The 17,510-nt window shown below is 35.9% G+C and overlaps 3 protein-coding genes across 5 annotated transcripts in view; 2 read left to right on the forward strand and 1 right to left on the reverse strand.

Moving 5' to 3' along the window:
• Positions 1 to 695: 695 nt before the first annotated feature.
• On the forward strand, positions 696 to 6,613 carry LOC134664554 (methylthioribose-1-phosphate isomerase). 3 transcript variants are annotated; one of them, XM_063521261.1, is made up of 8 exons: positions 696 to 757; positions 1,050 to 1,200; positions 1,592 to 1,690; positions 2,395 to 2,531; positions 2,981 to 3,189; positions 4,075 to 4,238; positions 5,071 to 5,272; positions 6,254 to 6,613. In XM_063521261.1, exons 2-8 carry the CDS (start codon positions 1,069 to 1,071, stop codon positions 6,361 to 6,363), a joined length of 1,053 nt encoding a protein of 350 aa, XP_063377331.1. In that variant the 5' UTR covers positions 696 to 757; positions 1,050 to 1,068; the 3' UTR covers positions 6,364 to 6,613. The 3 variants fall into 3 exon arrangements, with proteins under 3 accessions (XP_063377331.1, XP_063377332.1, XP_063377333.1); XM_063521262.1 differs by having other exon boundaries at positions 741 to 880; XM_063521263.1 differs by having other exon boundaries at positions 756 to 884.
• LOC134664543 (juvenile hormone esterase-like) overlaps positions 5,334 to 17,510 on the reverse strand; it is a 178,842-nt gene continuing 166,665 nt past the window's right edge. Inside the window, exon 5 of the mRNA XM_063521246.1 lies at positions 5,334 to 5,482. The gene's annotated coding sequence lies outside the window, so the exon portion shown is untranslated. The remainder of the gene's footprint in view (positions 5,483 to 17,510) is intronic.
• Positions 10,869 to 17,510, forward strand: part of LOC134664567 (disintegrin and metalloproteinase domain-containing protein 10) — a 91,638-nt gene continuing 84,996 nt past the window's right edge. The window contains exon 1 of the mRNA XM_063521281.1: positions 10,869 to 11,402. Within this exon, the coding sequence (XP_063377351.1) occupies positions 11,342 to 11,402 (61 nt within the window). The 5' untranslated portion in view covers positions 10,869 to 11,341. The remainder of the gene's footprint in view (positions 11,403 to 17,510) is intronic.

Below are 17,510 nucleotides of genomic sequence, written 5' to 3' on the forward strand. Positions count from 1 at the left end.
GCTCTACACGCTTGTTCCACGCATTAGGCTTAATCTACACTTTCTGCTTTATTATAAATAAAATAAATATTTAATCAATAATCAAGTTATACTTGGTCAAGCAGATCTTGTCAGTAGAAAAAGGCGGCAAATTTGAAAAATGTTGGCGCGAAGGGATAGCGTCTCATAGAAAATTTGAATTTCGCGCCTTTTTCTACTGACAAGATTTGCTTGACCATCTATATAACAAATCGTTCTGAAAACGCAATGTGCAAAACTATAATATTAACTTTGATCCAGCGTATATTTTATAAAAAATAAACTTATTATAGTTATTATAAAAAATAAAACAGGAATTCAGAAGAAGCGCGCCCCTTAGTTTGTCATGTTATGTTTTAAAATATAAGAAACCTATGAAAAATATTTAATAAATTTGTGTCATGATGTGATTTTAATCTCACTATAGTTGCACCAAACAAAGTCTGCAGCGATTTTGATAGCCCACGCAGTGTAAGTGTTATGTATACGTCATAATTTCATAGAAGTTTGACGTTTAAAATGACACTTGTACTGCGTGGGCTATCAAAATCGCTGCAGACTTTTAAAGGTCTGACTATATGAACCAAAAAAAGGAAAACGTTTCCGGTTTCATTTATCCTATACCTATCCTATTAAAAAAAACTACTACTAGAGGCGCGAAACGTGTTTGCAATTGATATGCGTCAACCTGCCACTGCCACTGTGCCTGTCACTGTCACTTGGCAAGTAGTTGAAAATTGTAATTTTTGTTTATTTTTTACAATTTAAACTCAAGTCCTGTGCACATTTATAAACCAAATAAATAGAATAAATGGTTGTATACACATATTTTAGGCCCTAGTCTTGCCAAGTATTTTAACGAGTTAGTATAATTTATTCTTTACAATTCGAAATCTTGAAAAAGGTTATCTTCTTCACCCTTATCATAATTTGTGCGAGATGAATCTCTTATCAGCCGTGTGCCTTAATTGTCACGAGAATCATCGTTCTTATAGTGTATTAGGATAATAGTATTTTGTACTTCGTTTCAGATATTATTTTTTTCATAAAATGAGTTTGGAATCAGTTAAATATGAAAGGGGAAAGCTGGAAATATTGGACCAACTGCTACTGCCCCTGCAGACGAGATATATAAAAGTACAAGGTGTGGAAGATGGATGGCGGGTTATTAATAAAATGCAGGTAATTTGGCTAAAATATTAAACACATTTGAAATACTAATATTATGTAATATATTAAAATCATAAAGCAGCATTAAAAACTTTGTTGATGTGATTTACCTACATTAACAAAGTAAATATGTTCTTATATAGTCTACACATATTGAATCACTAAACTACATATTTATAACACAGATGCTATGTTTTATTTGCTCCTAAATGAAAGGAATTAAAACAGATTTATCATTGTTGCACTTGTAAATGCCACTATGTAATCTTTCAAATTTTAAGAAGAGAAAATGAATGAATTTTCTAGGTATCATATTGGTTTTCACAAATTGAGCATGTGCCTGAATTTACTAGCGCAGCAATGCTATGTGGAACTGGTTGAATTAATATATTTTCATTTACAGGTGCGTGGTGCACCTGCTATAGCAATAGTTGGCTGTCTATCACTAGCAGTTGAATTGTTAAAAGACAACAGTTTGGACAAAAAGATAATGCGACAAGAGGTAATTAAATTTATATGTTAGAAAGTCATTTATCATCCAAGTCCCAAGTCATAAATCTTTACCAAGTCCCTGTTGTGTGCTCACTTTTTTTTTGTTTATTTTTTATTATGAATGGGCTTACTCATGGCCACAGACTAGCCGAGGTGTAGACATGTCACTTTTTTTACTTTAATATAATACAACTTCTGGGGCCCGTTTCTCAAAAGCTTGTAACTTGTAATACAAGCGGATGTCACTTTTTAACAGGTTTTTGTTAGAAAGGGACTTCAACTTGTATTACAAGTTACAAGCTTATGAGAAACGGACCCCTGATATACGTTGATCTTTGATGGACTCTAATATATATATAGTCAGTATTTTGTAGAAGGCAATTGTTACATTGTTGACTTATGTAAGATTTTGATTATATGTACATTCATAGCTCCATTTATATCTGGTTCAAATATATTGACATACTATTTATACATCAGCATTAACAGGACTCCACTTTCAGTTACATTTGACAAATTGCCATGTGTACCGGAGATCGTAATTAATATTACCGTACACAGCGGGAAGAAGTTGATAACTCGAGATATTGTACCGAAGAAATTTGAACTTAAAGTAAAATTACATAAGGTTCAAATTTCTTCTATTTTTTTTCCCGAAAGTTACCAACTTCCCGCCGTGTACAGATTTGAAGTTGGCACCATTTCCACTTGCAGATTGAAGGTAAACTGAACTACCTGGTGTCTGCACGACCAACAGCTGTTAATATTAAACTGGCAGCCGATGAGCTTATAAATTTAGCCAATACTCTGAGTGCCAATGAGGATGTTTCGCCTGAGGAATTTAAAGAGAAGTTGGTATACAAATTAAATATTTATAAAATTTCTTATATGATTTTATTTAATGTATCTAAACATGTAGTTGAGTGAATTATTGATAAGATAGGAATTTATGCAAAAACAAGTAACATTGTCTGTATGTGAATTTTTTCTCTCAGAAAAGTCAACTTACATTGGTTTATTATAGAGGTGACTTTTTATCTTACACAAACTAATATTTTTTCTGTAATGTTCAAAAGAAAATGTTTAGTAAACATAGCAAACAACACTTAGGTTATATTATAATATGCTTAGAGTTAGACCAGGATAACTCTGCAACCTTTTTGACAGCACAGACTGCAAATGTTATTTATATGCCAGAAATAGAATTTATGGTGTATAAATAACACTTGCACAGTCTGGGCTCTCAAACTCAATGCAGAGTTATCTTGGTCTAACTATAGTTTCTTGCTTTTATTTACAGATTCATCAGCAGCATAGAAGGTATGCTTAGCAAAGACATAGAGGACAACAAAGCCATAGGCAAATACGGCTCCGAGGCTATTTTGAAGAATATCGAAGGCGAGGGTTCCGTGCGAGTGCTCACGCATTGCAATACGGGCTCGCTGGCCACGGCGGGGTACGGCACGGCGCTGGGCGTCATACGGTCGCTTCATCAGTCCAAAAGATTAGGTGGGTTATTTTATTTTATTAGAAGACCAACAGCGGTAACAAACAATATAAACTTATAACTAGGATACAATCATGAAGCCAATAACAGGTCTCCCTAACAGATACAAAAGAAAATATTACGGATTTGCTTAGGTACTACACTAGCACTACGTTTGTGTGTGTGTGTGTGTGTGTGTGTGCGTGTGTGTGTGTGTGTGTCTGTGTGTGTGTGTATCGTTAGACTGATTGTTGTACGTTTTTGAAATTCTATTATTATAATCTACAATACATTACAAGTACATATTTATAAACTGAAATAAATGTCATATACTAAGAAAAAGTGACCAAGTCCTCTAGCCTGGGGCACCGGAGGCCTGGGTCACTTTTTCTTAGTAAAATGACATAAATTTATTTCAGTTTATAATTTATATAGTACTGTTTCTCTCCGTCCGACGTGTCGGAAGCCGGTGTTGCTCGAAGCTGTTTCTACTTGAAATAAAAACAAATTAAAATATTTTCTGAATATAATTTAATTTGTTCTAATATTTCTCATTACTATGAGTACTTCCATATTTACTACAGAGGCCGGAAAATTCATGGACCTTAAATACTACGGATACGGACTTTAAAAGCCGTAACATACAGCCAGGTCGCGGTGTGTTACGTCTATAACGTCGCTAAGGGTAGTATTCCACCTGTCCAAATTCTTTGTCCAATGTCAGTGCGTCTCACTCTCTCATTAAGCAAAATCTGAGACGCAATACACAAGGACAAAGAAATTAGAATACTTATACGTTAAAATAAAACGTTTTTTAAATAGGTACATATTTATACTTCTCGAAAGTTTCTCAGGTCTTTTTTATCAATTTTCTTCAATAAGTTAATCAAATCAAATATAAATTTCAGAGCGCGTGTACTGCACTGAAACCCGCCCGTACAACCAAGGCGCCCGGCTCACGGCCTACGAGTTGGTCCACGAGAAGATCCCGTCCACGCTCATCGTGGACAGCATGGTGGCCGCGCTGATGCGCTCCAGGAAAATCAATGCCGTCGTTGTTGGGGCTGATAGGGTATGTACCTGTACCACAGAATAAATAATAGTACTACTGTACAGAAAGGATAGGAAGCTACAAAACCGAAGTTTGACAGCAGTTCAGGGTCGAATAGAAAACAGAAATAGAAATAGTTTATTCGTGGCATAAAAAATTGCATTATCACTTTCAGCTATTTAGGGTTGTCAAAATTTAAGTATCTTATCGGTGGTAGTGCACGCAAAGGGACGTCGAATTGTGTCAACCCTAATAATTCCTCGGAGCAATGCTGATCTGAGCGGAGTCGAGTTTGTCCGGAGGAGTTTCGCACCCCTGCCTGTACCTACACTTTAAACTGAGCATTTGTTAAAACAATTACACTACTTGATATGCAATTTTCTGTGATTTATATGTTATTTCTACTTAGTATCACGAGCTCTTTTGATCCTAATAGGATTTTCAATGTGCTACCATAGTTAGTTATCCTGGGCATTTTCCGCAAATCGACAACCATTGTGCCTATTTTGCGTAATATATAAATGGTGCTACCATATTTCCTACACTGTGTAACACAAGTAGAGCAATGTATGTAATTTTTTTTCTCTGCTGGGATGGATTTTATAAACACCAATTTATAAAACACTTAGATTTGGCCGTACAAGTACAAGGTACAACCAAGGCGCTCAGCTAGCGGCCTACGAACTAGTACAGTCGACGTCAAAAATATGTTTACACTTTTGCACTTTACTCCTTTGTAATAGGGCACAAAGTGTAAACATCTTTGACGTCGACTGTACATGAGAAGATCCCGTTCACACAATCCACTAAGCTGATCAATTTTATCAACATTACATTATTTGTTTTTTTTTAGGTTGCTGCAAACGGGGACACCGTGAACAAAATCGGCACCTACCAAATAGCGATCCTGGCGAAACATCACGACGTTCCGTTCTACGTGGCGGCGCCGTTTACCTCCGTGGACCTGTCTCTGGCGTCCGGCGAGCGGATCAAGATCGAGGAGCGTCCGGACAGGGAAATGACGCACATTGGAGAACATCGGATTGCCGCGCCAGGTTACTACGTTTTTTAAATAAAATATACTCTTCCACAAAGTCTTTGGAAATACTTCTCTTAACCTTTTCGACGCCGTGTCAAACACAAAAGCTGTCACTCGGACGCCAGGTCACCGAAGTGTCAAAACTGAAATTTAACTTTATGCATATGCACGTAGGTCTATGTTGCTCTGTGGTCTGTGACCGATTAATCCGTCTTTGGTGTTGGACCTGCGGTGCGGATATATCGGTCATTGGCGTCCAAAAGGTTAAGACTACATAGTTTTTTAAAACTTTGCAAATACTTCTCATCTTAATATCCATCTGCCTTAGCTGCAACTATTCATCATCTTTATCTCGTTGGGTGTTGCCGACTTCTTGTGACACACATTCGAAAGGTTCCGTCACATAGGCGCGTTTTCCGGGCGGGGCGTGAGCGTTTCATATGTAAAAGCGGCGCGCCTTGCTCACGCGCCACCCGCAAAACGCGCCTGTGTGACGGAGCCTTAATCCTCATCTAGAAATAAAAAAAGGCTCAGATAAACGAAAACAGTTCTGTTAGCCGCCCATAGGCATATAAAAGAAATCATATTTCATTCTATTTTGACATCATAATTGCATTCGTCTAGGCAAGTTTTGATGTCTGCGGGCGCAGCACGGTTCCATTTTTATCGCCTATCACTATGCGCGTCCCTTTCGCACTTACACTGTTAGAACGTGACAGGTATTGTGACAAGCGATAAAAACGCAACCGTGCTACAGGGGCTGGGCGGGGTAGTGGTTATTGGGTGTTTTTGCTAGTCGTAAATATTGTTTCGAGTTTAGGTATTTATTTTTATTCATCATTTTTCTCAGGCTAGGTTTTTATAATATGAATATAAAAGTAAAATATAAAAACACTTACAAAACAATAAAAAATACATATAAACACATTATAAAAAATTAGGTATTTATTATTATTACGTACAACATATTATAGCCAGCTTATTTGTTTATTTGCAGGTATCAAGTGTTGGAACCCCTCCTTCGACCTCACACCAGCTAACCTTATTACGGGAATTATTACAGAAAAGGGAGTGTTTCCTCCTGACAGAATAAAGGAGTATAAATAGATCGAGATCAAATCCTTCAGTCAGTGCCTTCAAGTTTACCAATCGTTTATTAAGGATAGTAATTTATACAATTATACATGATTATTTAACCTTTATAGCTATTGTATATCTTATCTTACTAGCCATCAGCTAAAGCATGCGATAAAATAATAAATCTACATGCTTTTTATTAATAATCCAAAAAATATGTAAGTTATAATCAAGCCTATTACTGCTCAAAAATAATATATTAAAATACTAAGACACTAAAGGTAAACTTAATTATTGAATTTCCTAATTTGACATCCTTACATCATATCATATTCATTCCATCACATAGTTATTATAATTATATGCTCTTTGATTCCATTAATATCTATACAACTTTGATTAATTTACTAACGTAATGTAAATATAGAAGATATTAGATCACCAAACTTTGAAAAGAACAACATACAACTGAAGGGATGTTTACAAAAACAACATAACTGACTGCACTGGAACCTGCCCTACCTGAAACGATTAACAAAGTTCTTAAAAAAGTGTCAACCGCTCTAAGCAGTTAAATTAAATTGTTATTGTAAACATCCCTTGCAACTGTATTGAGAACCTACTCCTTTTGAAATCTTGAGGTCTGTTAAAAATATGCAAGTTGTATCTTTTTGGACCGGTTTTAGCTCCATAAATAGCACAAAGCAACAATTCGTATCTCGCTGTGTTAATCACTGATAACTTCAACATTTAATATTCGTTATAGATTGACTCAATAGAATCGTGTTTACCTAAACACGTTTTATTCATTTTAGTATGTTCGAATAATAAAAAGTAAAGGCCAGTCTATTTTGATTTTATGCAACAATTTGTAAATCGTTTATGTTGCTTGAAGATACAATTGATTTATAAATACGCGCGCAGTGTGAAACAGCAAAATTTCGGACGGAAATGCAAACCATAGGTGTAATTTTCTTCCAACCTTTCACTTTTTATTATTCCACGATGTTGCCATTATATTCTCTGTCAAGCCATTTCCGTCAGTAGAAAAGAGCGGCAAATTTAAAAATGTAGACGCGAAAGGGTCCAAAGAAAATTTTAATTTCGCACCTTTTCTACTGACTAACTTGTTTGACCCACTATAACTCTACTCATAAACTGACAAATGGGACGCCGCAATACGCGAGAAACGGCCGAACATATCTATGTCTTTGTCTGACGTATTGCGGAATCCCCCTAGTTAACCTAAGTTAGTAACAAGCTCTCAAAGGAAATATGCGGTCTCGTCTTAAAGCCAAAACTTTCTTTTTAATACAGTTGCTCAAAAAGTGCTACTTTACGTAGCTGTTTAGCGTGCGGAAAGTTGGTTATCTCGAACTAGTGCTTTTTACTTTTCCATTTTTTTTAAATTTATACTTGTTCCAATTCACGACTACTTATTGATGAGGGTTAATATTAGTTTCCTTGAAACGTCGTAATCAGCATAAAAACCTACCGTTAATGTAAGAATACGAAAAATATTACATATTTCATATTTAACCTCTTGGGGTTCAATGTCCTAATACTAGTACAAATTACCTCCAATGAAATTTAAATCTTAATGAAATGGAATAGAGTTGCTTTTATTTTGTTTAGTTAGATTTTAAAACAAAACAAATTCAACTCTATTTTCTAATACGGTAGATTCAAATTCGATTGCCAATTTTCCTTGTATGGTGGGCCGCTAGAGGTTAATTCAAGGCCCCTACCTTTATTGTTCTATTTGACGGCGCAGCAACTAGTATCATTTCTCTCTCCTCGCTCTTTTAAAATGCCATTTGTCAAACAAGGACAACTATACTGTTGACAAGATGGACTTCAAATCCAAGTGGCCCCTTTTTAGGCGACCCAGGTTGTACATGTGTGCGTAAAAACGTATATGTGTGCTCTTTTAGGGATGTGAAAAGTCGATTTTAATCATGTCATATATCGATAAACGCTACACAGCGGAACGAAATAGCGATTAATTGAAGCTTCAATATCTTCGTTAAACATAAACATAATTGAAATGCTAATGGATAATGAATATATTATAATGTAATAAAATAATTCAATTATTGCGGACCACCTATTTTAATAGGTATTTATGTATTTTAATTAAATATCTGAACTTTCCCTTGGTTCTCTCCTGGGGCGTGACTACAAAATTGTGATATTATAACCACAATAAAGAAAAAAAGCGTTTTTGTTCATTTTAGGTATAGTTAAACCTTTGAAGTAAAATTAAAATTGCAAGAAATGTCGGTAGTTTATCGATATGACTTTATCGACATGGCTACAGCAAAGTGGGTCGCTTTGTTAATCGTACACTAAACAAAAAGTGGTCCCACTGACAGCTCGCTTGGAAGGCATCTGTATATATTCTTATATCTATGATTTAATTACTTACCTCTTCATCATTATAACACGTTTATTTTTTAATATTCAATATTGAAAATTCCGTTCTTAATAAGTTGACTGAATGGAACGGAATAGCTGCCAAACGCCCATAGATATAATATACTTAAAGACGACGTCTAACCGAGCTGTCACTGTTACCACTTTTGTTTAGTGTACGATTAACAATGTTTTTCTTATTTTTTCGCAACTGTATTAAAAAACGTCGTTCGATACACGTGCGGAAATGTCATTCTTCACTCGTCCCGAGTCTTGCCACTCGCCTGCGGCTCGTGGCAAGATATCTCGGTACTCGTGAAGTAATGACATACCTTCCGCACTAGCATCGAAATGTACTATTTTAATACAGTTGCTCAAAAAGTGCTACTTTACGTAGCTGTTTAGCGTGCGGAAAGTTGGTTATCTCGAACTAGTGCTTTTTACTTTTCCATTTTTTTTAAATTTATACTTGTTCCAATTCACGACTACTTATTGATGAGGGTTAATATTAGTTTCCTTGAAACGTCGTAATCAGCATAAAAACCTACCGTTAATGTAAGAATACGAAAAATATTACATATTTCATATTTAACCTCTTGGGGTTCAATGTCCTAATACTAGTACAAATTACCTCCAATGAAATTTAAATCTTAATGAAATGGAATAGAGTTGCTTTTATTTTGTTTAGTTAGATTTTAAAACAAAACAAATTCAACTCTATTTTCTAATACGGTAGATTCAAATTCGATTGCCAATTTTCCTTGTATGGTGGGCCGCTAGAGGTTAATTCAAGGCCCCTACCTTTATTGTTCTATTTGACGGCGCAGCAACTAGTATCATTTCTCTCTCCTCGCTCTTTTAAAATGCCATTTGTCAAACAAGGACAACTATACTGTTGACAAGATGGACTTCAAATCCAAGTGGCCCCTTTTTAGGCGACCCAGGTTGTACATGTGTGCGTAAAAACGTATATGTGTGCTCTTTTAGGGATGTGAAAAGTCGATTTTAATCATGTCATATATCGATAAACGCTACACAGCGGAACGAAATAGCGATTAATTGAAGCTTCAATATCTTCGTTAAACATAAACATAATTGAAATGCTAATGGATAATGAATATATTATAATGTAATAAAATAATTCAATTATTGCGGACCACCTATTTTAATAGGTATTTATGTATTTTAATTAAATATCTGAACTTTCCCTTGGTTCTCTCCTGGGGCGTGACTACAAAATTGTGATATTATAACCACAATAAAGAAAAAAAGCGTTTTTGTTCATTTTAGGTATAGTTAAACCTTTGAAGTAAAATTAAAATTGCAAGAAATGTCGGTAGTTTATCGATATGACTTTATCGACATGGCTACAGCAAAGTGGGTCGCTTTGTTAATCGTACACTAAACAAAAAGTGGTCCCACTGACAGCTCGCTTGGAAGGCATCTGTATATATTCTTATATCTATGATTTAATTACTTACCTCTTCATCATTATAACACGTTTATTTTTTAATATTCAATATTGAAAATTCCGTTCTTAATAAGTTGACTGAATGGAACGGAATAGCTGCCAAACGCCCATAGATATAATATACTTAAAGACGACGTCTAACCGAGCTGTCACTGTTACCACTTTTGTTTAGTGTACGATTAACAATGTTTTTCTTATTTTTTCGCAACTGTATTAAAAAACGTCGTTCGATACACGTGCGGAAATGTCATTCTTCACTCGTCCCGAGTCTTGCCACTCGCCTGCGGCTCGTGGCAAGATATCTCGGTACTCGTGAAGTAATGACATACCTTCCGCACTAGCATCGAAATGTACTATTGTGGAGTTTGTTATTGCGTTGCGTCACTTTCCATTTCGCTTACCATATTGAGACAATTTAATCATATTATGCGAAAAATTGTTCCGTGTGGACTGATATTTATAGCTCTAACACACTACCGCACTACACCAAGGTCACGGTGGGTGCGGTAGTGTGTTAGAGCTTTTAAACAATTTGAGAACATGGATACCAACATAACAGTACGAATGTCTATGATCTATGACCATGATCCATTCATTCGCTCACTTTTATGTCACCGTTCATTCATTCGTCATCGGACTTGACAGTATGAAAAAAAAAATCAGTGTGTAATCAATCAATTCTGCAGTCAAGCGCTGGGATTGGAATTTTATTGTTAACTTTTATAATGTATTATATTGTAGGGCATAGTCTTAGGTTAAAAAAGTGGTAGTTTTAAAATGGAACAATGAAAATAAAAACGTGAAATGTATAACTTGTTGTGCTATAAGTGGTATAACTGTTAAATGTTGGTGGTTTTGGGCTGGTCCGTTTACAGAAACGGAAACAATCTATGTTTCCACTCGCTTTTAGGACCGTTCTGTAAAATATTTAGGTGACAACAGTTTAGTTTCTTGTATAAATTGTACAGAATTTATATTATTGTAATGTAAATAAAAAAATATTCTTTGCTGGCGCATGCGTCAAGACGAAAAACAGACAAAGGTTTTGTGGAGTTTGAAAATCAGCTGTATTATTTTAATGTGCAATGAGTTAGTGCCCGTGGTGTGTTTGAAGAAGTGACAATGATTAGTGAAATTGGATACACAGTGTTTGTGCTCCTGGCCCTGCCTTACATTGAAAGTGGTAAGTCTGCTTTTGTCTCGTCGCGATCGTTGACAATAATATAAACATAGCTACACCATTCTTCTTGTAATTATATTCCCTACTCTCTTTCATTTATGCCCTAAGGCCCTTCAACCTTTGCTACAAAATTTAGAAATATCTTAAAGAAATAATAATGTTCTGATGAAGATGATGATGAATGAGTATGTTGTACTGAATTATCACGATCATAAATGTACAGTCCTGCTTTCTCTGTCTGATTTTTTTTCTACTAAATAAATAAGGATAATAGTGATTACAATACATAAGATTTAGTCCTGATTAGCTTTATTTATATAAAACTTAAATGTAAATTATTAACTGTCTTGATTTGAATACAATTGATTTAAAGTTCTATAGAAGTATAATCACAATATTATTTTTACACACATTAGCTGTACACCTTTGTTTGACCAAACCTTTGAGACTTGATCTTGGCATTGGTTAGGATCTAGTATCATTCATGGTTCAAGGTCTATACAGATCTGACTGCTTGATAGTGATCACAGATGTCCGAGATGCAAGGCAAACTGTTATCAACAAAGTGTTTGTACACCGCAGTAACTGCAAATCAATCTTACTTTTATTCATGCTAATATGCACAAACAGTGATTCAATTCTATTCAACAATAAACTGCTCATATTTAACTACATTTTATTATGGAAATTGTGTATGTGTATTATCAAAAAATGGCTTATGACCTCAGATATCATAGTACTGTACATAGTATAGTACGAAAATGAAGGAGATTTGAATATGGAATATATGTATTACCGGCTAGAGTAGAGTTAAGTTCTTATAATAAGTGTTTGTTTGGTTTAGTCATCGTAAATCTATGATATTGTTACTTTTCCTATCACAATTAACAATCTCAATCTCAGTAAACTGTTAGCCTGAATTCTTAATAACTTCCTGTTAATATTTTTCTGTTATCTTCAATTTTTAGCAGGAAAATAATAATGGGAACATGATTATTAAATAGGTACTTGAGCAAGTTGATTTGATTACAGAAATCCAAAACAATATAATTTATAGGGTTCCATGAAAGGGATAGTTCCGAAATTTCAAACACTCTCCTTAAAAAAACAGTCTCACTGACAGTAGCCAGCAGTGGCGGCGCGTCAAACATATCCATAAGCAAGCCGGGGCTAATTTGGATTACATATTTCCTTTACAACTCTGCTCAAACATCCAAAACCTGGCCAGCTGGTGGGAATCAGCTTTTGTGGACGTGCCGCCACTGGTAGTTAGACATCTTATTTATCTGCCCTCCCACTGCCAAGCACACCAATTGCTAACATTAAATGCTCCTATACAGTAACTACTAAAAAAAAGTAATACTGCCCATAACTCGGTAAAGTGGAGCCTTTTAGCAAACTAAAAGACATATATAATTATCATAGACTAGCTGTTGCCCGCGACTTCGGACATGTGGATTTGTATGTTGGTTATATTTTTCTACATGAGCATAGAACATTATGCAAGAAAAGATAGCGGTAGGGACTGTTTAATCATTTGTCAATAATTATACAAACACAAAATACGAAGTCTGAAGCCTCTAACTAAAAAAATTGTTGTTGATATAATCCCGCAATATATAGAGGTTTTTCAAGTGCACTATTTATTATAAACGTTCGCTCCCGATACTTTCAACCCATTTTAACTCACTTAGGGAATACACTTCTAAAAACGCTGAAATCACCTTTTTTGTTTTCTATTTCTGTGTCATTTGATTTCACTTTACAACTCACTATTTCACTTTTAACAAAAATAATCGTTCCCGATTCACACTTTTTTCACCAACTTAGGGAATTAATTTTCAAAAACAGTGATATCAGTTTTCATCTCAGTAGTTAAATAAAATTCGACCATAAATATCGCCAGGTGACAAGCAAAAGTCACTAACTAACACTATTGAAATTATTGGACATTAAACCGTGTTACAAGTGTAATAAAGCCCCTTAATAAAGAAGAAGATATTATAAAAACTTCTATCCCCTTTTTAACCACCTTAAGGATAGAATAATCAAGAATTTAGACTCATCCATTGTTTTCAATCTCCAATGCTCTATTATGCTGTTAACCAAGCCAAACCAGCTTTCCTCAATTTAAAAAATTTGGTCTTCGGTATTTGGCAAAGATACTAGGCAGGTTAATAAAGTGACATAAACGTAAACACTCCGTTTTGGTCTACTTTCATCTCCCAGTGCGGCGACGTTCGAGTATACGGCGCAAAAACCAGTTACGAAAATTCTGAATCATACTAGGAACCAGTATTACCCCACTTATTGCTCGCCGGGTCGGTATGAGAGTATGCTATTGTATATAATGAACATACGACGTTTTTAATTAGCTGTGGCTGTAGGTATGCGTTGAAGATTACACATCATTTATCTGTCTATGACTTGGCATTATCCGCTCTTTTGTACCGTTATCCTAGCCCAGTTTTGCTAATACTTATTCATACAGTTTTCTGCTCGTATCCTGGGATCCTTTGATTCGTAAATACCTATAACCATGTGTAGTCTGTGTTATAATGGTCAGTCTAAATGGGTGGTAGCGATCGGTAAGTTTAATTTCGTTTTACGTTATAATTTCCCAATGCCAGCTATTGCAGTCCAAAGAGAATTATACCACTACGTTTTAGTCGACGGTGGTGAGTAGGTAACTTGTGGATTCATAAAGTTCTTCAAAACCAGGCCAAAATATTGGGTTCATGTCAGTTCATGCCAATAGATGGACACAAATTACAAATCAAATTGAACTGCACGTGTTAAGTTTGCTAATTTTATATTTAGGATTTTTATATGAATCACCATAAAAGTAAAACCTAGCTACATACGAAACGTGAATGCTGGTAAGAACAAGCAAACGGTCCAGAAACGTAGAATAGATTAAACCGTGGAACAGTAATCCTCTCGTTTACCTCCCGAGTCGCTCGGTCAAAGATTCGCAGATATCTGCAAAAAGGCACCTACATCCTCTTAGATACAATCGACAAATGCGAACCAGGAACTAAGACTACGCTACGTTTCAAACGGAAAGAAACTATGCACACTCATTCTTCTACACTCATACGTCGTTTTATTTCCAGAGTTAACGTTGAAAGGGTCACTAGCAATACGTTAACGAGCAGCGGGGAGGAAATGCCCACTTTGAAATCTATTTGCATCCTTTTTGGGCTACGCTTCCATCTGTCAGCGAGCTATCTCTAGACTTTTAGCACTACATTCCCTCTGCAGTTCGCAATGGGAAGTGGGCTAGACTAGGTAACGGTATTTCGTTATTGGCGCAAATCTGCATTGGTGACGGGATTGAGTGGGAAGGCTATGTCGGAACTGGCAATGGCAACACGGACTACATTTCAATATATTCTAGTTCGTTTGCAAAATAGTTCTTATCAGAGTGGTGATGTTAATTAAAAATAAAAAAATAGTTCCGTCAACTTCCTCGTGCTTTCTACAAATCTTATTACATAGGACGCGTGTAAATGAGTCTCATTTTAACGGTAATTTGTGAGATATTTTGAGGAAAGATTTGTTAAACATTATGTAAAACATTTAATTAAGACGTCCGTATTTCTCGGTCTCAATTTGCCATATAAATGCTGCTTGCCGCTCTCGCTACCAATAATAGGTAACATCTTTCTAAAGTTTCGAACTCGATAATGCAAAAATCGTCAACCATCCATTTCATTCCGTCACTCAAATAGGTTTTTATTTTAATGAGAGGAAAGTAAACTAGACTATCATAACGCCAACTGCCTTTAGCCTAACGGTAACGGCAACCATTCTTTATTAGCACAAATCTATGTGGAAACGGGAACTACGTCCCTTCCATTATCTGAAAGAACGTGACCCGTTCGAGTCGTGACCTTTTTTACTGTTCACAAAATCCCCTTTACTGATAATCGAGACTTTGACAAGGGTAACACTGTCAAAAATACAGGACGCGGCGTCGCCTTAATGCGTAGCGACAGTCGCGAGTGGATATCGCCAGGTGATTTTGATTTATTCCTATCCCAGTTAGGGGTTGAAACTAGGCTGAAGGCACCGGAGTTTGTCATTCGTTCGTAAACAAGAGAGGAATGACCAACTGACTGGGGAGTGACACCGTTGATAATAATGTCGGACAATAGATCGCTAGCGTCGGCGATGCGGAAAAGCTACCTGTATTATATTTCCTAGAAGGTATGCGAAACTCGCACAAACTGATCGGTTATACATTAGTTTAAAGTAGTAATAATTAAATATATAAAGGACGTCTAGGACGTAAAATTATACATGATGATTTAACAGGTCGGCACCAGGGCACTCCAACAATTCATCATCATCATCTCAGCCATAAGACGTCCACTGCTGAACATAGGCCTCCCCCTTCTCCAACAATTATATCAACTCAATGTAGGTAACTTATATATTATTGTGATTTTAAAGAGTTAGTGCAGCTTATAGTTTCTGTACGTATAGCGTAGCGTGTTGATTTTATGATGCGTGATGTTTTGAATTATGACTACTTAATTCACAACACAAAAGACTCTTTAGGCGTTCCGTTTCTTGTACATCTTGGGTCGAGGTTCGTAACAATAACAATTGTAGTTGAATATAGGGTTTGTCAGAAACTTCCTGTTTTTTTGGCGTCTTCGAAATAACTATATAAATAACAAACTAACTACCTAGCTTAGCTACCAGCAATTAATATGTAGGTTTAATTGATAATTATGGAAATACAATAAAGTAATTGTAATGATTATTAAGGACAGGCGGCTAATTGTGTTAGTATTGCAATTCCATTGTTCTTGGGCATTGCGTAAATCCGCCGTTTGTTTCTTTTGGTTTTATACTAGACAAGGTGTTTAGATGCGCTAGTATAGTTAGCAACTAAACTATGATATAAGTATGTAGGTAATGCTTAGCTGCACAAATCTTGTGTTTTATTTAGCCAATGTCATGCTAATGTTAACAATATCCTGATTTCAATTTTAATAAAGTCGTAAGCCATTCTTAATTCCCAAATTCTACGCCCTTGTCCTCAATCAGTATACTCGTAGTTACAACTTTCATCAAACTTTTGCCAGCAGCCTTGAGTAGGTTTAATACCTGCCTCGTTTAATTTTTCATTGTGTTTAGGGCTCTCCCATAACGTTTGGCCTTTATCAGCTTATCTGCAATGTGGTTTGCTACTCCAATAGACCGGTTATTTGGTAACTTATGTCACTTGCCATAACATGGCCGTATTCTCATGTACCCAGTCGGTTCCCTAACATAAGAATCCATTTTTCTGTACAATTAGTATGGCGACGTTGGTACTTAAGTTGGGCCATCGACCGTACATATTTTTTATTTTTATTTTTTATTTATTATAATGTCACTTACAGTATACACTAAACATGACACATAGGAATATAAGCATGAAATTGAATTATACATAACTATAATAAATTATTAACTAAAACAAACAGTAAGTCAAAAACTTAAATAATATTATTATCTAGTCAGTACTAATGGTGCTCGGGGCGACTATAGCCTCGAGGTAGCGCCCGGCTGTGGCTAAGAATCTCGGTTCAGGAGTCGAAAATAAGTCCAATGAATCGTCTTGGGTCAATATGGCGTTAATAAGCTTTAGAGCTCGGTAGAGAGGGGAGTGCGAATTCGACTTACTGGTGTTTGGGAGGTTGAGTAAGGGTAGTTTACGAGGACGGAGATTGTGCCTTGAAACAGGTGGAACGTTGAAAGATACCTGCGCTAAGAGGTAGCTGTTCTTTGTCTGGCCTCGTAGTAAACGAAGCAAGAACCGTACCAAGGCTACATTTCTTCGAGCTTCGAGTGTCTGGTATCCCACCATACCCAATACGTACGGGGTTGGATACAGATACGGATAGTAAAAATACATTTTCTTAAACAAGTATCTCGCGAAGGATTTTTGCACTTTTTCGACTGTTAGGACATATTTGTCTTCATGAGGATTCCATACAATGGCGTTACAATCTAGTTTGCTTCTAACATATGAATAGTACAACAGATTCAGAGTTCGTCTATTTGAAAAGTGCTTGGTCTGCCGCTTAACAAAACCCATACGTTTTTGGGCCT

The sequence above is a fragment of the Cydia fagiglandana genome, chromosome 5 (assembly GCF_963556715.1).
Source record: "Cydia fagiglandana chromosome 5, ilCydFagi1.1, whole genome shotgun sequence".
NCBI classification, from domain to species: Eukaryota; Metazoa; Arthropoda; class Insecta; order Lepidoptera; family Tortricidae; genus Cydia; species Cydia fagiglandana.

Excerpts from the sequence above, each read along its gene's own strand:
- LOC134664554 (XM_063521261.1), top strand. The coding sequence starts at position 1,069 with ATGAGTTTGGAATCAGTTAAATATGAAAGGGGAAAGCTGGAAATATTG. Across the intron at positions 1,201-1,591 it reads GGGTTATTAATAAAATGCAG|GTGCGTGGTGCACCTGCTAT; the intron begins GTAATTTGGCTA and ends TTTCATTTACAG. Across the intron at positions 1,691-2,394 it reads AAAAGATAATGCGACAAGAG|ATTGAAGGTAAACTGAACTA; the intron begins GTAATTAAATTT and ends TTCCACTTGCAG.